At 43.6% G+C, this 24722-nt stretch overlaps 2 protein-coding genes and 1 long non-coding RNA gene across 6 annotated transcripts in view; 2 read left to right on the forward strand and 1 right to left on the reverse strand.

Annotated features, from left to right (window-relative positions):
* Nucleotides 1-14483, forward strand: part of TNFAIP8L3 (TNF alpha induced protein 8 like 3) — a 55452-nt gene extending 40969 nt beyond the window's left edge. For 2 of the 3 annotated variants that reach the window (XM_081888797.1, XM_081888796.1), the window contains exon 3: nt 12231-14483. In XM_081888797.1, the coding sequence (XP_081744923.1) occupies nt 12293-12793 (501 nt within the window). In that variant the 5' untranslated portion in view covers nt 12231-12292 and the 3' untranslated portion in view covers nt 12794-14483. The remainder of the gene's footprint in view (nt 1-12230) is intronic. The other variant, XM_081888795.1, reaches the window with a different exon arrangement.
* Nucleotides 14484-14849: 366 nt separating this feature from the next.
* On the forward strand, nt 14850-18341 carry LOC309356955. The gene is made up of 2 exons (XR_014162959.1): nt 14850-17458; nt 17496-18341. It is a non-coding gene; the product is annotated as an uncharacterized lncRNA (long non-coding RNA).
* Nucleotides 18342-24305: 5964 nt separating this feature from the next.
* Nucleotides 24306-24722, reverse strand: part of AP4E1 (adaptor related protein complex 4 subunit epsilon 1) — a 29534-nt gene continuing 29117 nt past the window's right edge. For both annotated transcript variants that reach the window (XM_081888426.1, XM_081888425.1), the window contains exon 21: nt 24306-24653. In XM_081888426.1, coding sequence (XP_081744552.1) covers nt 24493-24653 — 161 coding nt within the window. In that variant the 3' untranslated portion in view covers nt 24306-24492. The remainder of the gene's footprint in view (nt 24654-24722) is intronic.

The following is a 24722-nucleotide window of genomic DNA, read 5'->3' on the forward strand; positions in this document are numbered from 1 at the left end:
GACCAATGCCTAAGCTCAGTTCCTGTAATCAATAAGGTTGTGGCCTAATTTGACCCATTAACTCAAATTCTTGTGCCTCGTGTCTTTATTTCTGAGGCGGGAGTCGGGAACTCACCACGCAATTGCAAATCTTAGAAATTGCCCTGCTTTAAATGTGAACTGAACTGAATGTCTCCCCCTCCCTAGGTATAAGTCGGGCGGTGAGGGAAGGACCATAATGCATTGGTACTGCATTGCATGAGAAAGGTTCCAAGCCCAGTCTGTAGCATCTCCAGCTAGGGGCAGGAAACAGCCCTGTCTGAAAACCAGGCATTGTAGGCAACACTGAGCAATGGCCTGACTCACTATAAGGCAGCTTTTTATAGCCTACGAAAAATACACCACCAGCCTAGCAACATAATGTTGGCAGGTGCTGCTGCTCCATCTTTGATATCCTGCCAGTACGTATCACCCTAGACACTGACGTCAAACACATCTTTTAATCCCATGTTTGGGAATCGGGGGGGGGGGCGGAGAAGGGTTAATGCTTTCCTCCTGCACCATTACCCCCTAAGAATCATCCTTCTGAAGGGACAGTAAAAAGCAACTTCAGAGGTACCGTTTTCAGCCAGAAAAAAAGGCAGGGGGCATTTAACTCCTCTGCAGACCCACCCCCTGAATGGGATGGGTTGAAGTCGGTGGATAATAATAATAATAATAATAATAATAATAATAATAATAATAATAATTTATTTACACCCCACCCATCTGGCTGGGTTTCCCCAGCCACTCTGGGCAGCTCCCAACAGAATATTAAAACAAGGTAAAACATTAAAAACTTCCCTAAACAGGGCTGCCATCTAAAATGTCTTCTAAAAGTCAGATAACTGTTTATTTCCTTGACATCTGATGAGAGGGCGTTCCACAGGGCGGGCGCCACTACCGAGAAGGCCCTCTGCCTGGTTCCCTGCAACCTCACTTCTTGCAGTGAGGGAACCGCCAGAAGGCCCTCGGAGCTGGACATCAGTGTCCAGGCTGGACGGTGGGGGTAGAGACATTCCTTCAGTTATACTGGGCCGAGGCCATTTAGTTCTTTCAGGACCGGTCTTATATGGTCTCGGCAGCCACTCCCAGTCACCAGTCTAACTGCCGCATTCTGAATTAGTTGTCGTTTCCAGATCACCTTCAAAGGTAGCCCCACGTAGAGCACATTGCAGTAGTTTAAGCGGGAGATAACCAGAGCATGCACCACTCTGGCGAGACAGTCTGCGGGCAGGTAGGGTCTCAGCCTGCGTACCAGTTGGAGCTGGTAGACAGCTACCCTGTCACAGAATTGACCTGTGCCTCCATGGACAGCTGTGAGTCCAAAATGACTCCCAGGCTGCGCACCTGGTCCTTCAGGGGCACAGTTACTCCATTCAGGACTAGGGAGTCCTCCACACCTGCCCGCTCCGTCCCCCCAAAAACAGTACTTCTGTCTTGTTCTATCTTTATTTCTATAACCCAGTTGAAGATTTTAGTTGTGAGATTTGCAGAACAGAAGGCATAGGCCCTGATGATATGGGATAGTTGAAGGTTATTGAATGAGGGGCCCTTGGTCTTGGAGTTCCTTCATTGGCCCTGACAGAGAACTGGGGTGGGGGAGAGAGAGAGAGATACACAGGTGGGGAGGTTGAGCAAGGCAACAGGAGTGGGGGAATAAAGAATAACCCCAGCAGGGACAGGAGAGGGGCAGAAACAGCCTGCTCTTTTTTGAATACCACTTTCAAAGGGTGTCCATGGATTCCCTCCTCATTTAACCCTCACAACAGCCCTGTGAGGTAAGTTAGGCTGAGAGGCAGCAACTGGCCGCCACCTCAGTCGTCCAATGCTCAAGGCTGTGGATGCCTCTGAACAATCCCTGTTCCTGGGGGGCGTTTCTCTTGCGCTCCTGCCCTGCTGCTTGTGGGCTCCCCTGAAAACAGGCTGCATGTCTGATTGGGCCTCTTGGACCTGATCCTGCTGCAGAGCTCTTGGGAGGCTGTGCTTCGACTGTCGACCCTTCCCTGAGTGGGGGCACCAGGGGCGAGGCAAGGGATATCTCCCTCTGCTCCTGACCCACCCAGGAAGAAGCGGAGGCCAGTGCCAGCCGCAGAATGGGGGCTAGTCTGCAGGGGAAGCAGCCTTTCTGTGGATCTTAAGATGTTCTCTTTAATATAATAATAATTTATTATTTATATCCCGCCCATCTGGCGGGTTTCCCCAGCCATTCTGGGTGGCTTCCAACAAAACACTAAAATACAGTAACCTATTAAACATTAAAAGCTTCCCTAAACAGGGCTGCCTTCAGATGTCTTCTAAAAGTTTGGTAGTTATTTTTCTCTTTGACATCTGATGGGAGGGTGTTCCACAGGGCGGGTGCCACTACCGAGAAGGCCCTCTGCCTGGTTCCCTGTAACTTGGCTTCTTGTAGTGAGGGAGCCACCAGAAGGCCCTCAGCGCTGGACCTCTTTGGTTGGGGGAGGTGAGGGCCAGCTCCTCCTGCGAAAGGAGTTTCTCTTTATACATTCGCTGGTAAAAGAATACAGTAAGAACGTGCAGCGATCTCAGGTGGGAGGCCTCCGTCATAAGTAGCTCTGTGCAAAGAGGGCAGAAGGGGAGGAACGTCAGGTAGCAGCCGAATCCCAGCAGGGTCTGGAAAATACACAGCTAAAGCAGGTTGTTCTTTCTTGGGCTCTGTAGATTAGAGCGTGAGAGACAGTGGCGGGGGTGCCTTTGTTGCACAGGGCCACTGAAATTGAAGAGCCCAAAGTCCATCACTGCTATTCTGGGTCTTGTTTGGAGAGAAATTCTCCCCTGGCCATTTTCGAGGACTCAAAAGTTCCAGGCTACCCTTGGGAGGGAGAGGGACCCAATGAAGAGAGCACCCAAGGGTGCAGGTAGGATCCCTACAGAGGTGGGGTGTGTATTTTAGGGTTGAGTGAAAAATGATCTCCCAGAATTTCCCATCCTATTTGTGGGCGGTGAAATTGGGGGTGGGGAAATATTCTCCTGAATATTTGGGATGGGGGTGGTAATTCTGCTGCAGTTTGGATGATGACAAAAAAGGAAACTCAGAAAAATCATCAGAAAACTACCTGGGAAAATTACTGGCTCATGTAACACCCAGCATGGGATTTAGAAAGGTCAAATAACCAAGGAGCATCTTTAAAAACTGGGCATGTGGTGGGGGCACGAATCTTCAGGATGTCTCCCCTCTTTCCCATGACTTTACTTTCTGCGCATCCAGCGGCACATTGTTCCATGGGGGTAGAAAACTGAAGATGTCCAGAAAGTCAGTCAATCCATCCGAACAGCTTTCAAAACAGGAACAGAAGAAGTGATCTGAATGGCTGCTAACTGCTCCAATTGACTGGGCTTTCAGCTTAGCCAGGGATCCTTTCAAGCAACTCACCTGGTCTCCTAGGAAACCAAACATTCCCCAGGATTCCACAGCTGGTTGTGAGGTTAGAGCCTGGCCAAGGATGGGAGCCAATGGGCTCTGGGCTCCAGGAACGCTCTCTCTGCCAGGCCCAGGGCATCACTGGGCAACCTCATGTAGCTGCCAAGCATCTGACCCTCCTTTTTCCCCTCAGAGAATCCCAGGCACTGAAGTTTACCTCTCACAGAGTTACAATTCCCAGCAACTAAACAAGAATAAGAATAGTTTATGCCCCGCCCTAGACTGCTCTGCTTCCTTTATTTTAGCAAATGTTTTGTGCCACTGGGGAAGTGGTAATTCTGTATTGATTTGTTTTGGATGTTTGGATGTGATGCCAATAAAAGGTTTGATGATGATGATGATACCCCGCCCATCTGGCTGGGTTTCCCCAGCCACTCTGGGCAGCTCCCAACAGAATATTAAAAGCAGAATAAAACATCAAACATTAAAAACTTCCCTAAACAAGGCTGCTTTCAGATGTCTTCTAAAAGTCAGATAGTTGTTTGTTTCCTCTGGTCATAAGTTCCATTTCCTCATTAATCTATATTGAGAGGAAAATCTGCATGAGAAATTGTATTTAAATAGATATATAAATGCCAGGTTTTTTCCATGTATGTATTTCACCTTTAATGCATCTTGGTATGTTCCTTGAGCCAAGAACTGCATCAGAAAATCTGGGGATGTATGAATCTGAAGGATAATTAATTAGCCGGGAAAGTGCAGATCAAGTCAGTTCACACCAGGAATTGCAGGAATTACGGTACATTTCTAACTCCACACCAAGGTCCCGATCTGGATCAGAGCCCTCCTTTGCATCTGAAATATACTTTGTGAAAGCCAACTGTGCAGTTGGTCACAGGCATCTCATGCAGTTTGGCCCTGAGATGATATAACAGATGGAGGGATGGAGGAGAATTCGGCTCAGCACTTTCCAAAACAATGCGCAAATCAAACCGCAGCCATCCTTTGAAATTGGCCCTTCTTTGAATTTTGTGATGCGGTTCCAAATAGACGTCTACAAAAATCCACACAGCAGAGAAAAGTGTGCAGGGAAAAGCATTTATCAGTGAAATTAACATGCAAATAATGCATTTCATTAAGGAAATCTGCTTGCCAAAATGCATTAGAGAGAATTGCATTCAAAATGTGCATATAGGGGAAAGATTATGCTAAAATGCTGACCAATTTTCATGAGGTATTTTTGTTTTTTTGCAAACTGATGCAGAAATGTGGAGAACTGGACATAAGACTGGAAAAATCAGAAACTGAGAGAAACCAAAATGGGCAAATCTGTGTATCTCTAGACAAGCCCAAGAGCACCAATTAAGCTACATGACAGTCATTTGAACCCTGTTTTTTCCCCATAGGTCACTGCCCAACCTTCTAACGACAACACCCTGCTCCCAGTTTGCACAAAGGCTTGTGGGTGGTGTGTTTAGTCTACTGCAAGCCATTGCCCGGGCCTTTCCTCCCAGTGCACCGAGAAAGGTTTCATCAACATTATTTACTCTAGTTAAAATTATTGCACTCTGTTCTTTTGAGGGACATATTTCTTCCGGACGTTTGTTTACTCTCCAAATCAACATCGAGCTACAGCAATGTTAAAAGCATTTAAATATTTTTACAAAGAGCAGGATTCAGCTATTAAAACAGGTTATTTTCAGCCAAGGGTGGGTTGTTTTAGTCAACTAACAGACTAGGCGGCGATCGCCAATTGTCGCCATGACAATAATTGTATAATTCCAGGCAAAGAGGAGAGCATAAAACATCTCTGTTTATCTTATGTGTTCTCTGTAAATACCCAATGATGGGTAAAGGCCAAGAATGAGCTGCATGTACCCTTTGTTGCCTCAACATTTGGGCAGTTCCAGGCTGTTGCAATTTTCAGGTGGGATTCAACCACATAACAGCAAAATCAGGTTGGACAGTTAGGGTTGATTTAGCAGTCTTGTGCAACGAAACCATTTCCCTCCAAGATCAGACTTTCTGCAACAAGGAATGTGATGGGGAAACGCTCTGGAAGTTGTGAGATAATATTTTCTCGGCTCAGTGTTGTCTAACCCCCCTGCAACCAAATCAGGATGAATATCCAATAAACAGATCAGGCAGAAGTGGTCGGAATCCGCCACACGTACACCTTTTGCATTTTTCCATTTAATGCAAAGGAAAGTATGGTCAAAACGGCAAGTACCTGGAATGCAGAGAAATGATCCCTTATAAATAAAAAACAGCCATGTTCACGTCTCATAAACTCATCCAGCAGCCGAGACACTGAGGTCCAGCTCCAAGGATGAGAAATAAGGATACAGGGAACCAGGCAGGGGGCCTTCTCAGTAGTGGCACCCACCTTGTGGAAAGCCCTCCCATCAGTTGTCAGATAATAATAATAATAATAATAATAATAATAATAATAATAATAATAATAATAATTTTATTATTTATACCCCACCCATCTGTCTAGGTTTCCCCAGCCACTCTGGGCGGCTCCCAACAGAAAATTAAAAACATGGTAAAACATCAAACTTTAAAAACTTCCCTAAACAGGTCTGCCAGAATGGAGGTGAAGAGACAGAACCACTCATATAAGCCTGTTGACTATTAGACATGTACCAACTTGCTTGTCTTTTCAGCCTCTGCTGAAGACTTTCCTCTTTCAGCAAGCCTTCTGAGATCTTTCTCAGTTGGCATCACTATTGTTGTCACTAGAATTGTTTTTAAGATGGTTTAATTTTTTTATCACTCCAGTGAGAGGATGAGCAGGATATACATAAATAAGCACATGCAGGAAGTTTAGCACAATCAGTAATATCCAAAGCAACACGATGACCAAGTACAACAATACGATGTCAGTGTAAACTCTTTATATAATCTATACAGAACACTGAACAGTATGAAATGTACTCTCTGCAAAACCAAATAAACAAAAATCTATAGATCTCTGAAAGTCACAAAATATGCACTCTTGATGGATTCTCTTGAAAACATAGAACCAAATGAAAGTCTTATAAGTCTCTGAAAGTCTTTGTAGGCTATGGAAGTCTCTGAAAGAAGCAATGGGTCAGATTCTTTTCTGGTGAAAACAAGCCTTTAAGTTTTTAATGTCTGATATTTCATTATGTTTCTGTATATTATGTTGGAAGCCACCCAGAGTGGCCTGGGCAACCCATTCAGATGGGTGAGGTATAAGTAGTAACATATTATTATTATTATTATTATTATTATTATTATTATTATTATTATTATTATTATTATTCCCATTTATAATTTAACCTCTCTGCAAAACCCCAAGTGTTGGACGTTTTGTGGTTATTGAATGAGTGGACAAGGAGGTGACCCAGGGCTTATCTCACATTCTCCTCTCTGCTATAAGCAATTTACATCTGCCAATAGCTTATGCCTAGCATCCAAAAATAATTCTAGAAACCATCTAGCCTAACAGATGTTCCAAATGCACATAGCTCACAGTACAAGGGTTCAATTCTTATTTTCCTATCTAGGAATAGAAACCCAGGACTTTCTTTGTGCATCGCATTCTTCTGCATGCGTGCAGGACCTGCATTTATTAAAAGCATATTTGCATGCAGATAATATAGTCGAGCCCCAATTGCCCCTCCCCAGATCGGCAACAATTTGGTACGTTCCCTTCTCGCCATCTGGAAGCAAAATATTTTGAGAATCTTGCAGATGCTCACAGAGTTTGCATTTACAATCCGAGGTGGGGGAGAGGAGGAAGACATTTTAAGAAGATTCCATTTCAAGATGAGAATTTTAAGAAGACTGCATATTATTTCTGGCCTTTCTATAATTATACAGGGACGGTAGCTCCTGTGTCCATGATAACTCTGAGCGTATCTGGCATGCATTTTCTGAGCTTTTGGGCTTCATCGCGGCTGGTGGAAGTCCAGGCCAAAATGTACACAGATGGGAAGGACGGGAGTATAGAAAAATATGCCTGTAGCTTTAGGATGAGTAAGCTGTGGTCCTCCAAGTGGTGTTAGACTTCAGATTCTATTACCGTTGGCCTTGTCAATTTGGGCTGATGAGAGTCCAACAACATTGGCCATCTTCAAATATCTGAAGGGCCATCACATGGAAGCGGAGACAAGCTTGTTTTCTGCTGTTCCAGAGGGTACAACCCAAAACAATGGATTCAAATGACAGTATAAGAAAGGGGATTTCAACTAAACATTAGGAAGAACTTTCTGATGGCAAGAGCTTTTCAACAGTAGAATGGACTGCTTCAGAATGTGGTGGAGAAAAGGACAAATGACTGTTCTCCAGTCAGGAGAACAGGACAAGTGACAACACAAATTCAATAAAGCAATCGCACAATAATAAAAGTATCATCAGGACCCTAAAAATCAGACCACAACACAGGAAATGACATGTGGAACTGTACCCAAAGCAATTTCCCTTTATGATCCAAATGCCTGGAGAAATAAAAAAAATCGACTTTTGTTTAAAATGTCTGCTGTTGAGAACAGATCAAATACTCCCCAGCAGGGAGTTACGTCAAGGAGGTATCCTTACCAAGAATGCCCTGTCTTATGGACTACCACGACCTTATGGACTGGACTCTCCTAGAAATAACTCTCCTGCTGACCATAATGAAAGTTGAACAGAATGGAAACTTGTAGCTATTGGGTTGTAGCCAATGCTAGTCCTACTCGGAGTAGACCCATTGGAATTAATGGGCATTATTGTTTGTTTGTTTGTTTGTTTATGCCTCACCCATCTGGCTGGGGTTTCCAGCCACTTTGGGCAGCTCCCAACAGAATATTAAAAACACAATAAAACATCAAACATTTTTTTAAAAAAAAATCCCCAAACAAGGCTCCCTTCAGATGTCTTCTAAAAGTCATATAGTTGTTTATTTCCGTGACATCTGATGGCGTTCCACAGGGTGGACACCACTACTGTGAAGGCCCTCCACCTGGTTCCCTGTAACCTCACTTCTCACAGTGAGAGAACCACCAGAAGGCCCTTGGAGCTGGATCTCAGTGTCTGGGCTGAACGATGGGGGTGGAGACGCTCCTTCAGGTATACTTGGCCGAGGCCTTTGAGGGCTTTAAAGGTCAGCACCAACACTTTGAATTGTGCTCGGAACCATACTGGGAGCTAACGTGGGTCTTTCAGGACCGGTCTTATATGGTCTCGGTGGCCACTCCCAGCCACCAGTTTAGCTGCCACATTCTGGATTAATTGTAGTTTCCAGGTCACCTTCAAAGGTAGCTCCACAAAGAGCACATTGCATGACTAACTTAGGCCCATTAATTTCAGTTATGTTTACTCTGAGTGCGATTTTTTGTTGTTTAGTCATCTTAGTTGTGTTCGGCTCTCCATGATCCCATGAACCAGAACATGCCTTGGAGACTCTCACTTTCTTCTCAAAGCTTCTCCTTTTTTATGTCCATGGAGTTTTCTTGGCAAAATACTGGAGTGGTTTGCCAGTTCCTTCTCCAGGTGGATCACATTTAATCTAAACTCTCGGCTGTGACCTGTTCCGTCTTGGGTGGTCCTGCACGGCATAGCTCATTGCTTCTTGGAGTTATTCAGGCCCTTTCGCCACGACAAGGCAGTGATCTATGAAGGAGCTGAGTGCGATTAGCATTGGATACAAACCATTAGCCATAGGCCAACCTTGACCCAACTACCCACGGAGTAGTTTAGTACATACATTGCTGCTCTCTTAAGACATTTTTAGCAGACCTGCCCCTTCTCCCAAACAAAACCGAATTGCCATTGCTACTGCAGTGCCGAGAACGTAACAAAAAGTTGTAAGGTTAGGATTTTCTGATTGGAACTAATTTGCATTCATGGTTGGAGCACACCATTTATTAATGACAGCAGTTGTTTCTTAAAAAAAGAAAAGAATTCCCCTCATTGTTTTAAGATTGTCAAAGATGTGCTGAAGATGAATCATTTCAACCATAGCTGTGTCTACATCCCACTCCACCCCCAACCCCCCAGTCAAAAAAAAGATACTGGGCTATTTTAGAATTAACAGGCAGTAAAGGCAAAATTGGCCTCTCCATTTTGAATTCTCCAGGCAGAACTTTGCAGCTGTGTTGGAGAAGCAAAGCACAGCCGGTGTCTGAAGCTTCTCAGCTTTCTTAAAGAAGTTGCAAGGGCACTTCCATGCATACTACAGTGGTACCTCGGGTTACAGACACTTCAGTTTACAGACGCTTCAGGTTACAGACTCCGCTAACCCAGAAATAGCACCTCGGGTTAAGAACTTTGCTTCAGGATGAGAAAAGAAATCGTGCAGCAGCGGCGCAGCAGCAGCAGCAGGAGGCCCCATTAGCTAAAGTGGTGCTTCAGGTTAAGAACAGTTTCAAGTTAAGAACAGACCTCCAGAACGAATTAAGTTCTTAACCCAAGGTACCACTGTATTCTCAAGAGGGATTTGCAAGGCAAGGGGGTGAGCTCTCTATCCCTGAGGGCAGGGGTCAGCAAACTTTTTCAGCAGGGGGCTGGTCCACTGTCCCTCAGACCTTGTGGGGGGCCGGACTATATTTTAGGGGGCGAATGATTCAAGAGCACCACAAACCCCAGAGGCTGCTTACCTGTGTCTTGCGAGTGAAAGGGGCTGGCGGTGGCAGCGGATGGACGATGAGCAGCACACGAAAGGGCTCCGGAGAGGGGCTGCTTAAAATGGCGGCTGCTCAAGCGCTGCTGGCACCAACAAAGCCCAGCCCCTTTCCTCCTCTAGGCAGGGCAGGGAGAAGCCAGGAGGAGGGAGGGAGGAGGAGGAGGCACTGCCGTGGAAGGGAGACAGAGGGAGAGGGAAGGAATGCATGCAAACTGTTGATCCATGCAGCGATTCCCGGACCGTCCGCAGGCCGGATCCAAAAGGCAATTGGGCCTGATCTGGCCCAGGGGCCTTAGTTTGCCTTCCCATGCCTAAGGGGCATTGAAGCAGGGACTGCACAGCCATCGGACTGGGAGGCTCAAACTGCATCCTGAATTGCAGGTCCCACATTCCCAGCTGTTTTTAACATCTGATTTGATCAGCGCTCTATTAATAATTGTTTTGCGGGAATTCAGGAACTCGCTCCTGACTTCGAAACATTTTAGGTGCTTCTGACAGAAGCAGTGCCGTACTGTGCCTTCTTGGAGAGCCTCACAAACACACACCACCATGCTGCTCCCCAGACCCAACTCCTCCTAACAGACCCAACGCAGCTACCTGCCACTCAACAGTGACTCCCTGTGACCAAAACAGACTTCTCCTCTCAGCAAGCGGGGTCAGCATGCTGTCTGTGACAAGCTTTTGGCTCGTTCCGCTGCTTCTGAGCCAATTCTCACCGCCTACTGCAGCTTTTTTTATTTTTACTTCTCCAGAAGCTTTTGCTGCTCTTTGAAGAGGAGGGAGAGCATATGGCTTGAAGAGCCAATGTATTTCCTCCCCCCTTTATCCTTCTGCAACGCTAGCATAGTACAAACTAGGGGTAGATGGATGGATCTGTGAATTTCAGTTATCTCTCAATTTCTCACTTTTCCAGTCTTTTAAGTTCAGTTTTGCACATTTCCAGATCAGTTTTTTTTAGTTCATGAAAACGTTAATGTGAATTTCTCATAGAATTGTAGAGTTGGAAGGGACCCCACAGCTCATCGAATCAAACCCTCCACATTGAGGGTATATTTCCCCAAAGGCGCATTTTCCCCTTTTGCACACATTTTTGCAAGCAGTTCCCCCTAATAAGAGTTACAGTTTTGTACGTTAGATTCACTTGTCTTATCTGTTCCTGGCAACCTGCCATGGGGCTTGGATCTTGTGCCACCTGACAAAATCTGTTCTAATAATAATTATAAATTACAAAACAAGGTGGATATAAATATAGATATAGATATAGATATAGATACAGATTAGATAGATAGATAGCTATAGATAGATGATAGATAGATAGATGATGATAGATAGATGATAGATAGATAGATAGATAGATAGATAGATAGATAGATAGATAGATAGATGATAGATAGATAGATGATAGATAGATAGATAGATAGATAGATAGATAGATAGATAGATGATAGATAGATTAGATAGATAGATAGATAGATAGATAGATGATAGATAGATAGATAGATAGATGATAGATTATATAGAGATAGATGATAGATAGATAGATAGATAGATAGATAGATAGATAGATAGATGATAGATAGATAGATAGATAGATAGATAGATAGATAGATAGATAGATAGATAGATATAGATAGATAGATAGATAGATAGATAGATAGATAGATAGATAGATAGATAGATAGATATAGATAGATGATAGATGATAGATAGATAGATAGATAGATAGATAGATAGATAGATAGATGATAGATAGATGATAGATAGATATAGATAGATAGATAGATGATAGATGATTGATAGATAGATAGATAGATAGATAGATAGATAGATATAGATAGATGATAGATAGATAGATAGATGATAGATAGATGATAGATAGATAGATAGATAGATAGATAGATAGATAGATAGATAGATAGATGATAGATAGATAGATATAGATAGATAGATAGATGATAGATGATAGATAGATAGATAGATAGATAGATAGATAGAGATAGATAGAGATAGATAGATATAGATAGATATAGATATAGATAGATGATTTAGTAAATGGCACTTTGAACTGTGAAATGTTCATTGCAAATTATTCAAAGATACCTTCCCCCCTTTCTTTCTCTCCTTTCTTCTCTCCCCCTTTTCCATCTCTCCCCATCCCTCCCTCCCCCACTCACCCACCCTGCCCACTACCCTTAGGTCCCGAAAACTTCAGTTCAAAGAGCCTTGCGCTGCAAGCCCAGAAAAAGATCTTGAGTAAGATGGCCACCAAGACCATGGCTAACATGCTGATTGATGACACCAGCAGCGAAATCTTCGACGAGTTATACAAAGTGACCACGGAGCACATGAAGAACAAGAAGGAAGCCCACAAAATCATGAGGGACCTGATCAAAGTGGCCATCAAAATCGGGATCCTCTACCGAAACAATCAGTTCAATTCCGAAGAGCTGGAGATTGTCGAGAAGTTCCGCAAAAAGCTGAACCAAGCGGCCATGACGATTGTTAGCTTTTACGAGGTGGAGTACACTTTCGATAAAAATGTCCTCTCAGAACTCCTGAACGAGTGCAAAGACCTTGTTCACGAACTCGTGGAACGGCACCTGACAGCCAGGTCTCATGCGCGAATCAATCACGTCTTTGACCATTTCGCAAATATGGAGTTCCTCACTGCCCTCTATAGCCTTGATGGGGAATGCCGACCACACCTCAAAAAGATCTGTGATGGAATCAACAAACTGCTAGATGAGAAAATCCTTTGAAACTTTGCCCTTTTTAAAAAAACAAAACAAAACAGCAACTATACAAGTTTCACTTAAGAAATGTAACCAGAGAATTGGGACCAACTGTTAGCTTCCTGTGCATAATCCCAAAAGAGAATGGCCTGGTTTGCACACTAAACCATGGTTTGTTAAACTACAGTTTCTTTAACCATGGCTTAGTGTTATGCATGACCCCAGCAGCTTAACTATGGTTTATTAACTATGGTTAAAAGTTGCTTGTTAAGCAAGGTTTGCAGTTGGTTTATAAACCATGGTTACTGTAAACCATAGCTTAGTGTTACATGTGGACGCAGCCCAACACCTCCTCCTTAATGCTGCTTATGGAGTCATCACCGCTCAAAAGGTACACAGCTGTAACTAAATAGCAGCTCTTCTGGGCTTGTGTCTCTTTGATAGAGAGATGTAATAAGCTAAGGCTTAAGTGACCATCTGCCAGATGTTTCCACTTTAATGGTGGTTTTATTAATGACGGTTAGTGTTAACCATGGTTTAACATTTAACATTAACCATGGTTTAGTGTTGTGTGTGAACCAGGCCATTCCAGAGCATCTGTAATGGAAAGCAAAGCAAGCCACACTTCAGACCACAAATAAACTGAGCATTTTATGATGCAAGGCCATTTGTGATGGGGAGGGAAATGATGACATACCATGATCTCATTATTGCTGTGTTGTGGTTACAGTTTGATGTGCCAAAAATGAAACCTGAAGTTCCATGACATCGAGCAAACATGCCAATGTTTGTATTGTAGAAGAATGAAACCCATAAGGTGAAATGGAAAGAATGGGCTCTGAATATCATTATTTTTAAAACTGAAAATCTCTTTTTAGCACATGATCCAAACAGAGAATAATTCCTTATGCCAGGAATGAGCACAACAAAAGCAGGAATATTGCTTCTCTTAAGGTGTCAGCATTTTATACCAAGAAAGGAATGAAAAAGTTGTGCCAATCTCTTAAAGACTCTTAAATGGGGTGCCGCAGAAAGATTGTGCAAATTCTGCATTGTCGAAGCTATTATTCATAAGGGTGTGCATTGGCGGGGGATGAAGAACATAGTGAATTGGGGTGATTTGGGGGCTCATCCCTTCACTCCTGAATTTAAGTGTGATGTCAGTAACCTCCCCACAGTTGAATCAGAGTCCCCACAAAGCCTGGTGTCTCTCTGTTGTTTCTGTACCATAGACAGCTCTGTGTTTTCCTATATATCTATGTTTCTCTAGGTCCTTGGGCTTTGCGAGGAATGAGGCTGTCCAAAATGTTGCCCGAAGAGCTCGTGATTGTTGCTTGTCAAAGCATAGAAATGGACACTCAGTTTCAAAAGCTTCATTTGAAAAAAACAAAACCCCCAAACCCCTACAATCCTCTGCCTTAAACTGGCAACCGATATCGTTGAAGGCCTGCACCCACTAGGAACGGACGGATCCGTCTATTTCTGATCATAGCTGTCAAGCGTCCCTTATTTGGCGGGACAGTCCCTTATCCCAGCGCTGTGTCCCGCTGCTGTCCAGGATTGATGATGTCCCTTACATTTCCTGGGTTTCAAAGGAAGCAGCTCCTCTCCCTCCCTCCCTGCCGGCCAGGAAGGAGGGAGGCTCCAACTGTGTTGCTTGGCTGCGTTGCTCACCCAATAAGGAGTCTAAGAATGACTGGGGGGTGAAGCTTGCATGCCTGGGGCCTTGCCTTTTCTCAGCACTTCCCAGCGGAGAGGTGACGGTGGTTTCCCTTGCTGCATCCCCTTTGCCGGGTTGCTGCGCTGTGGGAACCACCACTTGAGGCTTCGTTTGGCTGCTGGCTGAGCTTTCGGCCTTTGGCTCGGAGGGGCTCAGAAGTTGAACATACCCGTGCCCGGAAAATCCCTTATTTTGGCTGCTGATCCCTTATTTTTGAGGCTGCTGGTCCCTTATTTTCAAATCTGTAAGTTGACAGCTATGTTTCTGATCCTTAGTCGGTTTGCACGGTTTGGCTTATCTGTTCCATCCCACTTCCATATTAATCTGCAAAAAGTATAAGCGCCCTGGTGGATCAGGCCCAACGCTTACAGGAAGAAAGCCCACTAGCAACAGCACCCCTCCCCACTGCCCTCCCCCGAAACTGCCATTCAGAGCCATGCTGCCTCTCACCGTGGTGAGTGAACATAGCAGTTGTGGCCAGTAGCTAAATTCCTCCAAGAATTTGTCCAATCCTCTCTGCAAGTGGTCTGAGCTGGTGACCTTCGCTACATCTTGTGGAAACAAATTTCGTAATTTTAACTATGCAGTCTCTTTCGTCAGTCCCAAATCTTCCAAAAATTGTTGGGCGGCCCCAAGTTCTGTTATCCACTTTCTATATGCATAATCTTCTATACTACTATCTTGCCTTCCCTTTTACTCATCATTTTTTCTAAGCTAGAGAGTTCCTAACATTACACTCTGTCCTCATAGTGGAGCTGCTTCAACCCATTTTGGGTTGCTCCTTTCTAGCTCTCTAATATCCTTTTTGAGGCGTAGACAGCAGCCAGAGCTGTATACATCAGGCCATATATTTGACAATGTGTATTTTGATATTGACCATTTGATTTCCAACCCTAATGATTCCCCAACACGAAATTCACCTTTGTCATAGCAGCTGCACACTGGGCCGACATCTTTGTCGAGCAATCCACTGCTGTCTTGTTCCTGGTCACTGGGAAATCTGCCTGAAAACGAGAGGAAACTCCAGGGGTGGCTTATTCCATTTCCACCTTCTTACAGCCATCTCCTTGCTTGCTTGGAGGGCTGGCAGGTGAACAAGAGGAGGCTACACCAGTGAGAGGAGCAACAGCGTATGCCTGGTGTTGTTACAGAGGACCTTCTAAGGGGATGGGATCTCGATAGCTTTCCACCCTTGACATAATCCACCCTTGACATAATCATAGCCAGCTACTTGTCATTCATTTGTGGCCCTAGTTCAGGAGTGAGGAATCGTGGGACTCTCCCCAAGCCACACCCCCATGTCAGCCACACACCCATTTCCACAGGCCACACCCCTTGCCATCCTTCTTCGTATCACCGGCGAGTGGTTTTTGCCTGTGCCCTTGAGCTCTGATGATGCTTGTCTGGCTGGATGATAGAAAGTGGTGTGTAGACGTGGGTGGCGCTGTGGTCTAAACCACTGAGCCTCTTGGGCTTGCCGATCAGAAGGTTGGCAGTTTGAACCCCCATGATGGAGTAAGCTCCCACTGCTCTGTCCCAGCTCCTGCCAACCTAGCAGCTCGAAAGCACGCCAGTGCAAGTAGATAAATAGGTACCACTGCGGTGGGAAGGTAAACGCTGTTTCCATGCGCTCTGGTTTCTGTCACAGTGTTCTGTTGAGCCAGAAGTGGTTTAGAAAGAAAGAAAAGAGGAGGGGGAAATGAAAGGAAGCAACACCACCAGGAGCTAGCTTTCCTCGCCCAAGCCCTGCTAATCTGTTAGACCCTTCATGCCTGTGTACTGCTTAAATCTTTAGTCTGACAAGAGATGTCCTCACAGTGCTCCTTTCCTTTCAGGAAATCACTGTAGGGTCACAATGAACACTCTGGTCCAAGTGTTGATCATGTATTACTGAAAAGATATTTAAAAATTGTGTTCCCTCCTAGAAATTCCAGTACAGGAGAGTTTATAGGAGAAATGAAAAACACCTTACTGTACAGAACCTATAAATGGCTACTCAGAAGTAGGGGCAATTCTGATTTCTTCTGCCCTGTGTTTCTTGCATGCAGCAGTGTTTCTGCTCTGCTGCAATTTGTCATCCACCAAAACCGACATCATCCACCTTACACGCTGCTTTGGCAAAATTGCATAAATTACATAATTACGTAAGTTACATTGTCCTTACATTATTCCAGCCCATTCCTTGCAGAGTAAAGCAGGGAAGGGCACAATCAGTTATGCACGGTTCACAAACTGAAAGCGAAATCAGCAGCAAAGGTCGATGGCATTCGCTAGATTGTTTCCAATTTTGGATAGGGAGCAAAAAGTGAGATTTTGCAATTTCTGTTCCCATTTTTGTTTTCGTCGGAATTCTCTGACATCCCTACACAGATATGTTTCACTGGGTTCAGCTGGGCTTACTCCCAGGTAAGCGGGTGTACAATGGCTGCTTAAGAAACTACAAAGGCGTATTGCGGCATAATACATAACAATTGTTTTCTAAGATTAACACAGGATCTGTTCTGGCAACCAGAAGAGTAAAATCCACAATGACGTACTCTCCTGCTGGCTTTGATGAGATTGTCCACGAGGCACTTGTCTCTGGTAGCTTCATTGGGCAGTTTCCAGTTTGCATCCGTGTCCATTGACTGGATAATGTAATATGGGGAAGAAGATCAGCTCTTGGTCAAATCAGAGAAATACAAAGAGGAATTGGCTTGTTTTGCACGTAACACTAAACCATGGTTTAACAGTAGGGGAATGAGCAGGTGTGAGCCTCAGGCTCCCACTTCTGTACACCTGCAAAGAGATATAAAACCTGTGGTTTCTGCTATTCACTTATCATAGTTAACATTACATCTAAACAGGACAAATTCTGGTTAGTTAAGAGTATGGTTTATTTTTATTTTATTAATTTACAATAGATTTTTATTAAACCAGGACAGAAATCCAAGGTAATCACACATCAAACAAATTTTTAAAAGGAAAGACAGGTTAAAATATCAAACAAATTTTTAAAAGGAAAGACAGGTTAAAATATCACATTGAAAACTGTTGTTTCACAGGTGTGTCGAAATAAATTTGGCTCAGTGACCCACCTCAAAACTGTCCTAAAAACTAGAGTGTACCAGTTGGCCTGTTGTCTACATACCAAAGCATAATATGCAGGACCATAATTCATTTTAAGAAACCATAGCTTAAACTAAGCAGAGTTCTCCCTTTTTGAAGGCAACAGGAAACTGCGCTTAGCGAAAAATAGAAGTGGATGCTGCTTCAGGTGGCTACGCTGGTGGAGGAGGAGGGGTGTGCAAGACTTAGGCATGTTCGTGTTAACACAACTATGGTTTGGTATTGGGTCATTAACCGTTACTCAATCTCAATCTGGCCAATTCTATACACTGTGATCAGCAATCTCTGGCCCTCCAAATGGTGATGGACTCCCGTTATCCCTGACCATTGGTCAGGATGGCTGGGGCTGATGGAAATGGGCTCCACCAATAGCTAGAGAGCTATAGACACCATTGCTTCCAATAAGCTGATTTCCCCAGCAGTGATGCAGGGAGGCTGCTCCAGGGAGGAAGCACAAAAAGGAGAGATGTTTATATTTTGCACACATTTGAGCTTCAAATCTGGTTATTTTTTTAAGGAAACAGCCAAATGTCTTGTTATTTATATGTATAAAAGACTTGAGTAGCCTTTGAAAGGGAGGCAAAAATATTACGCGTGTCTCATGCTGGCATATGCTATATATTCATCGTTTACTTTTATATTGGTGGGTTAACATGCAAAACAATCATTTCAGTAGTGTTTGAGTCAGACTCAAAAAGTGTGCCATGTGTTTATCAGAAATTATGCATTAAATGATTTGTGATTAAACTATATGTCCTTTGGATTTTTTTTCAATCTGCTGCAGTTATTTCCTCTAACCTTCTTTGAAGAGATTCTTATTTTTTAAGTACAGTGGTACCTTGGTTCTTGAACTTAAATCTGTTCTGGGAGCCCATTCGACTCCCAGAACTGTTTGAAAACCAAGGAGCAGCTTCCGATTGGCTGTAGGAGCTTTCTGCACTCAAGTAGAAGCCACATCAGATGTTCAGCTTCCAAAATACGTTCGCAAACCGCAACACTTACTTCCGGGTTTGCGGCGTTCGGGAGCCAATTTGTCTGACAACTAAGCTGTTTGAGAACCAAGGTATAGTTAAAATCAAAACTGTAGGCAAATCCATTTCTCTGAAAGCTCGTTTCTATCCAAAGAACCATCTTCTCCAACATGAGCTGCCAAAAACTTAACCACTGCACACATAGACCCTGCTGTAAATCCTTCTACCGGCTCAAGTGGCCATGACTACAAACAGGGCCTTTTCAACTGTGACTCCCCATCTGTGCAATATCTCTTCCAGGGAGAGTCAGCTGGTGCCAACCATGATGTTGTCTTATGACCTGGTGAATTCCTTTTTCTTTTTTGCCTGACCTTCCAGCATGGTTTTATTATTTTACCCATTCCTATGGGATGTGGGTGGCACTGTGGGTTAAACCACAGAGCCTAGGACTTGCCGATCAGAAGGTCGGCGGTTTGAATCCCCGCAACCGGGTGAGCTCCCGTTGCTCGGTCCCTGCTCCTGCCCACCTAGCAGTTTGAAAGCACGTCAAAGTGCAAGTAGATAAATAGGTACCGCTCCGGTGGGAAGGTAAACGGCGTTTCCGTGTTCTGCTCTGGTTTGCCAGAAGTGGCTTAGTCATGCTGGCCACATGACCCGGAAGCTGTACGCCAGCTCCCTCGGCCAGTAAAGCGAGATGAGCGCCGCAACCCCAGTCGGCCACGACTGGACCTAATGGTCAGGGGTCCCTTTACCTTACGGGGCTTATCGCTATGCTATGCTATGCTATGCTACACTGCACTGCCTTAAGGCAGCTGCCTTCTAATGAGTCAGACCACTGATCTATATTGTCTACACCAGTGTTTTTCAACCTTTTTTGGGCAAAGGCACACTTGTTTCATGAAAAAAATCACGAGGCACACCACCATTAGAAAATGTTAAAAAAATTAACTCTGTGCCTATATTGACTATATATAAAGTAATTCTCTTGAATAGGAATCAAATAAACACAAAGAAAGTATTTTATAATTACTTTATTATGAAATAGTAAGTAAACAGAAATATGAAAAATTATAAAATATTTTATTTTTCTATTTTTCCCACGGCACACCAGGCAACATCTCGCGGCACACTAATGTGCCGCGGAACAGTGGTTGAAAAACACTGGTCAACACCAACCAGCAGTGGATTTCCAAGGTTTTAGACTGAAGCCTTTTCACGTTTTGATCCCTACCTGGAAATACCACGGAGTGAGCCTGGGGCTACCTGTATGCAACTGTGCATTGGCTCAAAGCCTGAGACACCCCTGATTCTTAAGTAAGAGGTAGTGCAAGTATTAAAGGAGCCCTCCCTTGGCACATTGCTTATGGCAATTTTCACCTGGTCTCAATCACCCTCTTTTGGGGAAGGTATTTAAGAGGGTCATGGCCACCCAACTGCTGCTTTCTACTATGAATATTGGTTAACCAGAACAAAAATAAACCACTTTTGGAGGGAACCTAAAAATAAAGGGATCACACCACAGGTAAAAGTAAGCAAATCCATTTATTTTCAACCAAGTTTGATTGTTCTCTTAAATTCTGCATACTGACAGATAAATAGTAAAAGAGTTTAAGATTGCAAACAAAACATTTAAAAAAATGAACTCGGCACATGTACATGTGTGAAAGCCATAGCTATTATTTAACATCATGCCAACACCACCTGATAGAAAACTGCATAGGAGAGAAATGGCAGCTTTGCTAGCTGCTGTAGCATCCTTGGTTTTGCTCAGTTCTAGCCTTTAAATCTGATGCACGCTGTTAACAGTCACATGGCAGGAAAGTTCCCAGAGTTATTTATTCATTTCTCCAAAATATAGGCTTCCATTTACATCCATGAGGCATAAAGTAAACATGAGTATACATTAATATCTGGATATTGTTTTTAAGAGTTATATTTTAGTGCACTTTAGTGAATCCCTCCGTTTAGACATCATTGGAAGAAAGGAGAGAAATACCTGTCTCTCAGCTTTTGCTAACTGGTCACTCTGTGCTTCTGCATCCTGTATCCTCATGTCCTCCAGAAAGTACATATTGCAGCTTTGCTTCATGCAAGGGATAGGCAACCTGTGGACATCCAGATGTTGCTGGACTAACTCACATCATCCCTGACCGTTGGGCCCTGTTGGGTGGGGTTGATGGGAGTTGGAGTCCAATAAAATCTGAAGGTGTTGAGGCTGGTGACCATCTGGATTGGGTGGAGCTAGAACCAATGACAGGCAAAGCCACCCTAGATATAAGAAGGTGGACCGGTGGGCTGGAGGGGAAGGCTGAGGTTGGTGGGGCAGTGCCCCACTCACCCTAGTGGACCAGCCATCAATGTGAAGAGGGCCTCAAAGTGCCCACCCCTGCTGTACACCATAGAAGGGAATGGAGAGGGGCTGTAGTTGGACACTGCTGAGACAGCTGACGAAATCGGCCCTTCCCTTCTCTGCTTTCCCCAGTCACTGGATGGGATCTCATGGGCTGTGTGATGCTGTACTTACTTAACAATACTCACGGGCCACCTTTCAACGGAAAACTCACAAGGCACATTACAAGTGAAAAGAATCCATACAAAATAGAAAAACAGCGCAACAGAACTTACGTCAAAGAACGTTTAAGACAACCTAAGGACAGCGAGAGTCTCTAATAATTCTCAAATGACAGATGTGGGGAGGGTGTTTCCAAGTTCATGTGTCTACAAAAGGGGGCCACGTAAGAACACTGCAGGAGAGCATTCCACAATCTGGAGGAGGTTGCAGAAAACCTCTCCTCTCCTCTCTCCCCAGCTGTCTCCTGCCACCCACAGAGCAACAGTCTTCTCCTACTGTTTTACATTTCATACAATACAGAGCTCATTTACAAAGTCTCCAAAACACAGTGCAACTGACTCTCCCCTTTGCATTTCCTCTGATGTGACAAAAGTTACACTATTCACGCGCATTCAGCATTTTCCCCAAACATGTCCCTCGCATGGTACACTTTCCTGCATTACGCAGAACGTCAATTCTCTTGAGGTTCTGGAAGGAAGGAGTCTAATCATTCCAAAAGGGAGCTTTTAACTAGTCAAAGGTGACTTTTATCACAGATGTTTGGGGGTTATTTGTTGACTTGTCCTATCGTATTTTTAATCAAACCTTAACTTTTGTAAATCACACATTTTAAAAGCATACATTGAAGGGCAGTATAAAAATTGAATTATTTAACTAAAGCTGTTGTGCGCCAAGGCTTGTGGCAGCCAACTGCTCACCACTGTTATATTGATGACAGCAGCACAGCACATAGAATCTACCTTTCTCCAGATGTAGGGAAGTACAATGTTTGGTAGGCCAGTGAAGTGTCAACCCTTGTTCTCATTGTCATGTTCACAGTGATGGGTACCATTTTGCGAGTTTCTTACTCGTTATACCAGCCAAACAAGAACTGTGACCTTAGCTTAGCGCTAGTAGATACAAGCCATTATCTATTAATTATTGACTGATTTTTAAACAAGCTGAGAGCAACTCTGAGCAGCATTTTAAGATGGGAGATAGAATATTTAAATGCATATAAAAACAGCACTCTTTGGAAAATCAAAAATTCTAAATTTACAACTCAGAAAGTCCAAATCATGCCTGCTTGTCACCAATTATAAAAATAGTTGTGATCTAAATCAGGCAAGCTTTGTTTTGAAGAGAAAAATCACTTTTTCACTTTAAAGATTACTGTAAGGGGAATATCACTGATTATTTAAAACTGACCGATTTAAAATGAAGAGCAACATTTTGACACTACCAGGACTGTGGTCAATCTTTTCTTAATAAGTATATCAAAATTTTGGTTTCCTGGTTGAATTTTCTGATGAAAATTACTCTCCTTCAAAAATGTTATAAAACCACCCAGGATCAAACACACTGAAATGCTGGTTCAACTGTGTCAATTCTCACACACAGCTATAAGAGCTAGAAACCTGGGCTACAAATCAAAAAAGCTTCATAACTAATATCACTTTTTTTTCTAAAAGGAGGTGCCCTGTGCTGCACCTTCGAAAGGTCCTATTTCTCTCATTCACTGAACAGCAAAAAGTATCACAACAAATGAATGGGAAAATGTCAGTCACTTGCAATGTTTCTGTTCTGCTGCAACAGCAACTAGTATTTAAAATACAGCAGAGATAAGTAGTCGGGAGATGCTACATAGGTCTAAACTTTCCTGCAAACAAAGCCATTTTATTGCTGTATACATGTGCCAGATTCACTCTGGTTACCCAGGGGAAAAATGGGTCCAATGCTAGTCCTACTCTAGACTTTGGAGCCACCAGAAACAGCAAGCCGATATCCATCTCTACTCTAGTGGTATCTTTGAATTCAACAGACAACGGCTGCCATTCATGCCTATGGATAAAAACGAAGAGCTATTCAAACACAATCCTTCAGTGGTGCAAAACCTCCGTAACAAATCTGCCCCTGACCATTTTTCCTGTTCTGGTTTCAATTTTGTCTTTTTGCTGCTGTTCTAATCTAGCTTTAATAATTGGATCTGATGGCACGGCATTATGTTTTATATGTCACAGAATTGAAAAGCAGGATATCGATTTCAAAGAATAAATAAATACATAAAGTGTGCCCACTAAAATCAAGGAACTTAATTCCCATTAATTTCAATCAGCTAAGTAGGACTATCAAAGGATACAATCCACCATCTTTTTCAAAAGAAGCTGCAAATATACAAAAGATGGCTATGGGTGGTTTTGTACTTTCGTCTGCCCATTAAGGGCAACCTCTGTGGGAACTATGACACACACACACCTGGTTTAAATAGCAGAACAACCATGATATGCCACAAAATGAATCTGGGAGGATATTCAAAAGCAGAATTAGCTTGTTACATAGTACAAAGAGCTGCTCTTTAAGGAACACAAGCTCAGAGTCTTTGGCCATGTGGAATATGTTGTGTAGCTCTTTTGATTCCAGCTTGTATTATAATGCAAAAGTGCAAGCGTCAGATCTATGTGCCATGTGATCACCGTGGGCAATAGTCAGTACAATTAAGGGATGCTACTGATGCAGTATGAGGAAGGACAGGTCAAAACTTCTGATGGATTCATGCATGAGCCTCTCGAGGTGGTCTCTGGAGCCTAGTGTTTTTAAACACTGAAAACTGAGATTCTTGGTACACAGATGGCGCTAATTGCAGTCCTGTGCTAAACTACAGAGTCCTGCTCACAGCCTGAAGCTGCATTCTTCAGAAACCAGTATCCTATCCTCAGGATAAGACCCAGTCCTCCTATTAAAGGGAGGTATCAAACATGGCATCACATAAAACAGCAGTCCCAGTGCTGTTGCGAGGTGCAATTATATGACTTGTGCTTCGAAAGCTTGACATTTATGCGCTGGTTATTGCTGAGTCATAGATGATTCAGCCTACAACCATAGGACAATCGTGGAGATTTATCTTATAGCAGAGTGCCTGCTTTTGCAACACTGGTGTGAAACTGGTATAAAAAATGACAAAAAAACCATCGTGAACCACAGGAACAGTAGGCAAGGCTTAAGAAGTTCCTTTACACCATAAGCCACGTTAATGAAAGAATTCAAGTAGTAGCTGATCTTATGAATAAGCTGCTGTGAGCTGTACAAGTACATAACAGAAAATAAATACCTTGCATAACACCTTGCATAAAAGTACCTATACTTTTACTTAGTCCCTTAGTCAGAGACTGACTGACCCTGAGAATTGGGGGGGGGGGGGAGGCAGGCACCTAGCAGAATTGCCTGTCATCCCTCCAGGGTGCATGCTTATGCAACTTCACTCCTGACAAGGAGGGTGAGAATTGCCTTTCTTTTGGTAACCCCCTGGCACAATCACACACGTCCTTCTTTCCATTAGGTTAGAAGAGGAGGGTTTTGCTCCTTTTCTCCACGACGCTCAGGATTCTTCCATCACCTTTTGACACTGATAAAGTAAACAGTCTGGAAGAGCCGGACAATGGGATCTGAACCACAGCGACAACATCCCAGCATGGACACGGCAATGTAGTAAACAGGGGACGGATGGAAGCAGGCGGCATGATGCTATTCCCTCACTACCTAAAGGGAGGGAAAAAATGGGTTTTTTCCCCTATTAATGTCATCGTAATTTCATTCACAATACATTCC

This window comes from Podarcis melisellensis (genome assembly GCF_964234715.1).
Source record: "Podarcis melisellensis genome assembly, chromosome: 14".
Taxonomy (NCBI): Eukaryota; Metazoa; Chordata; class Lepidosauria; order Squamata; family Lacertidae; genus Podarcis; species Podarcis melisellensis.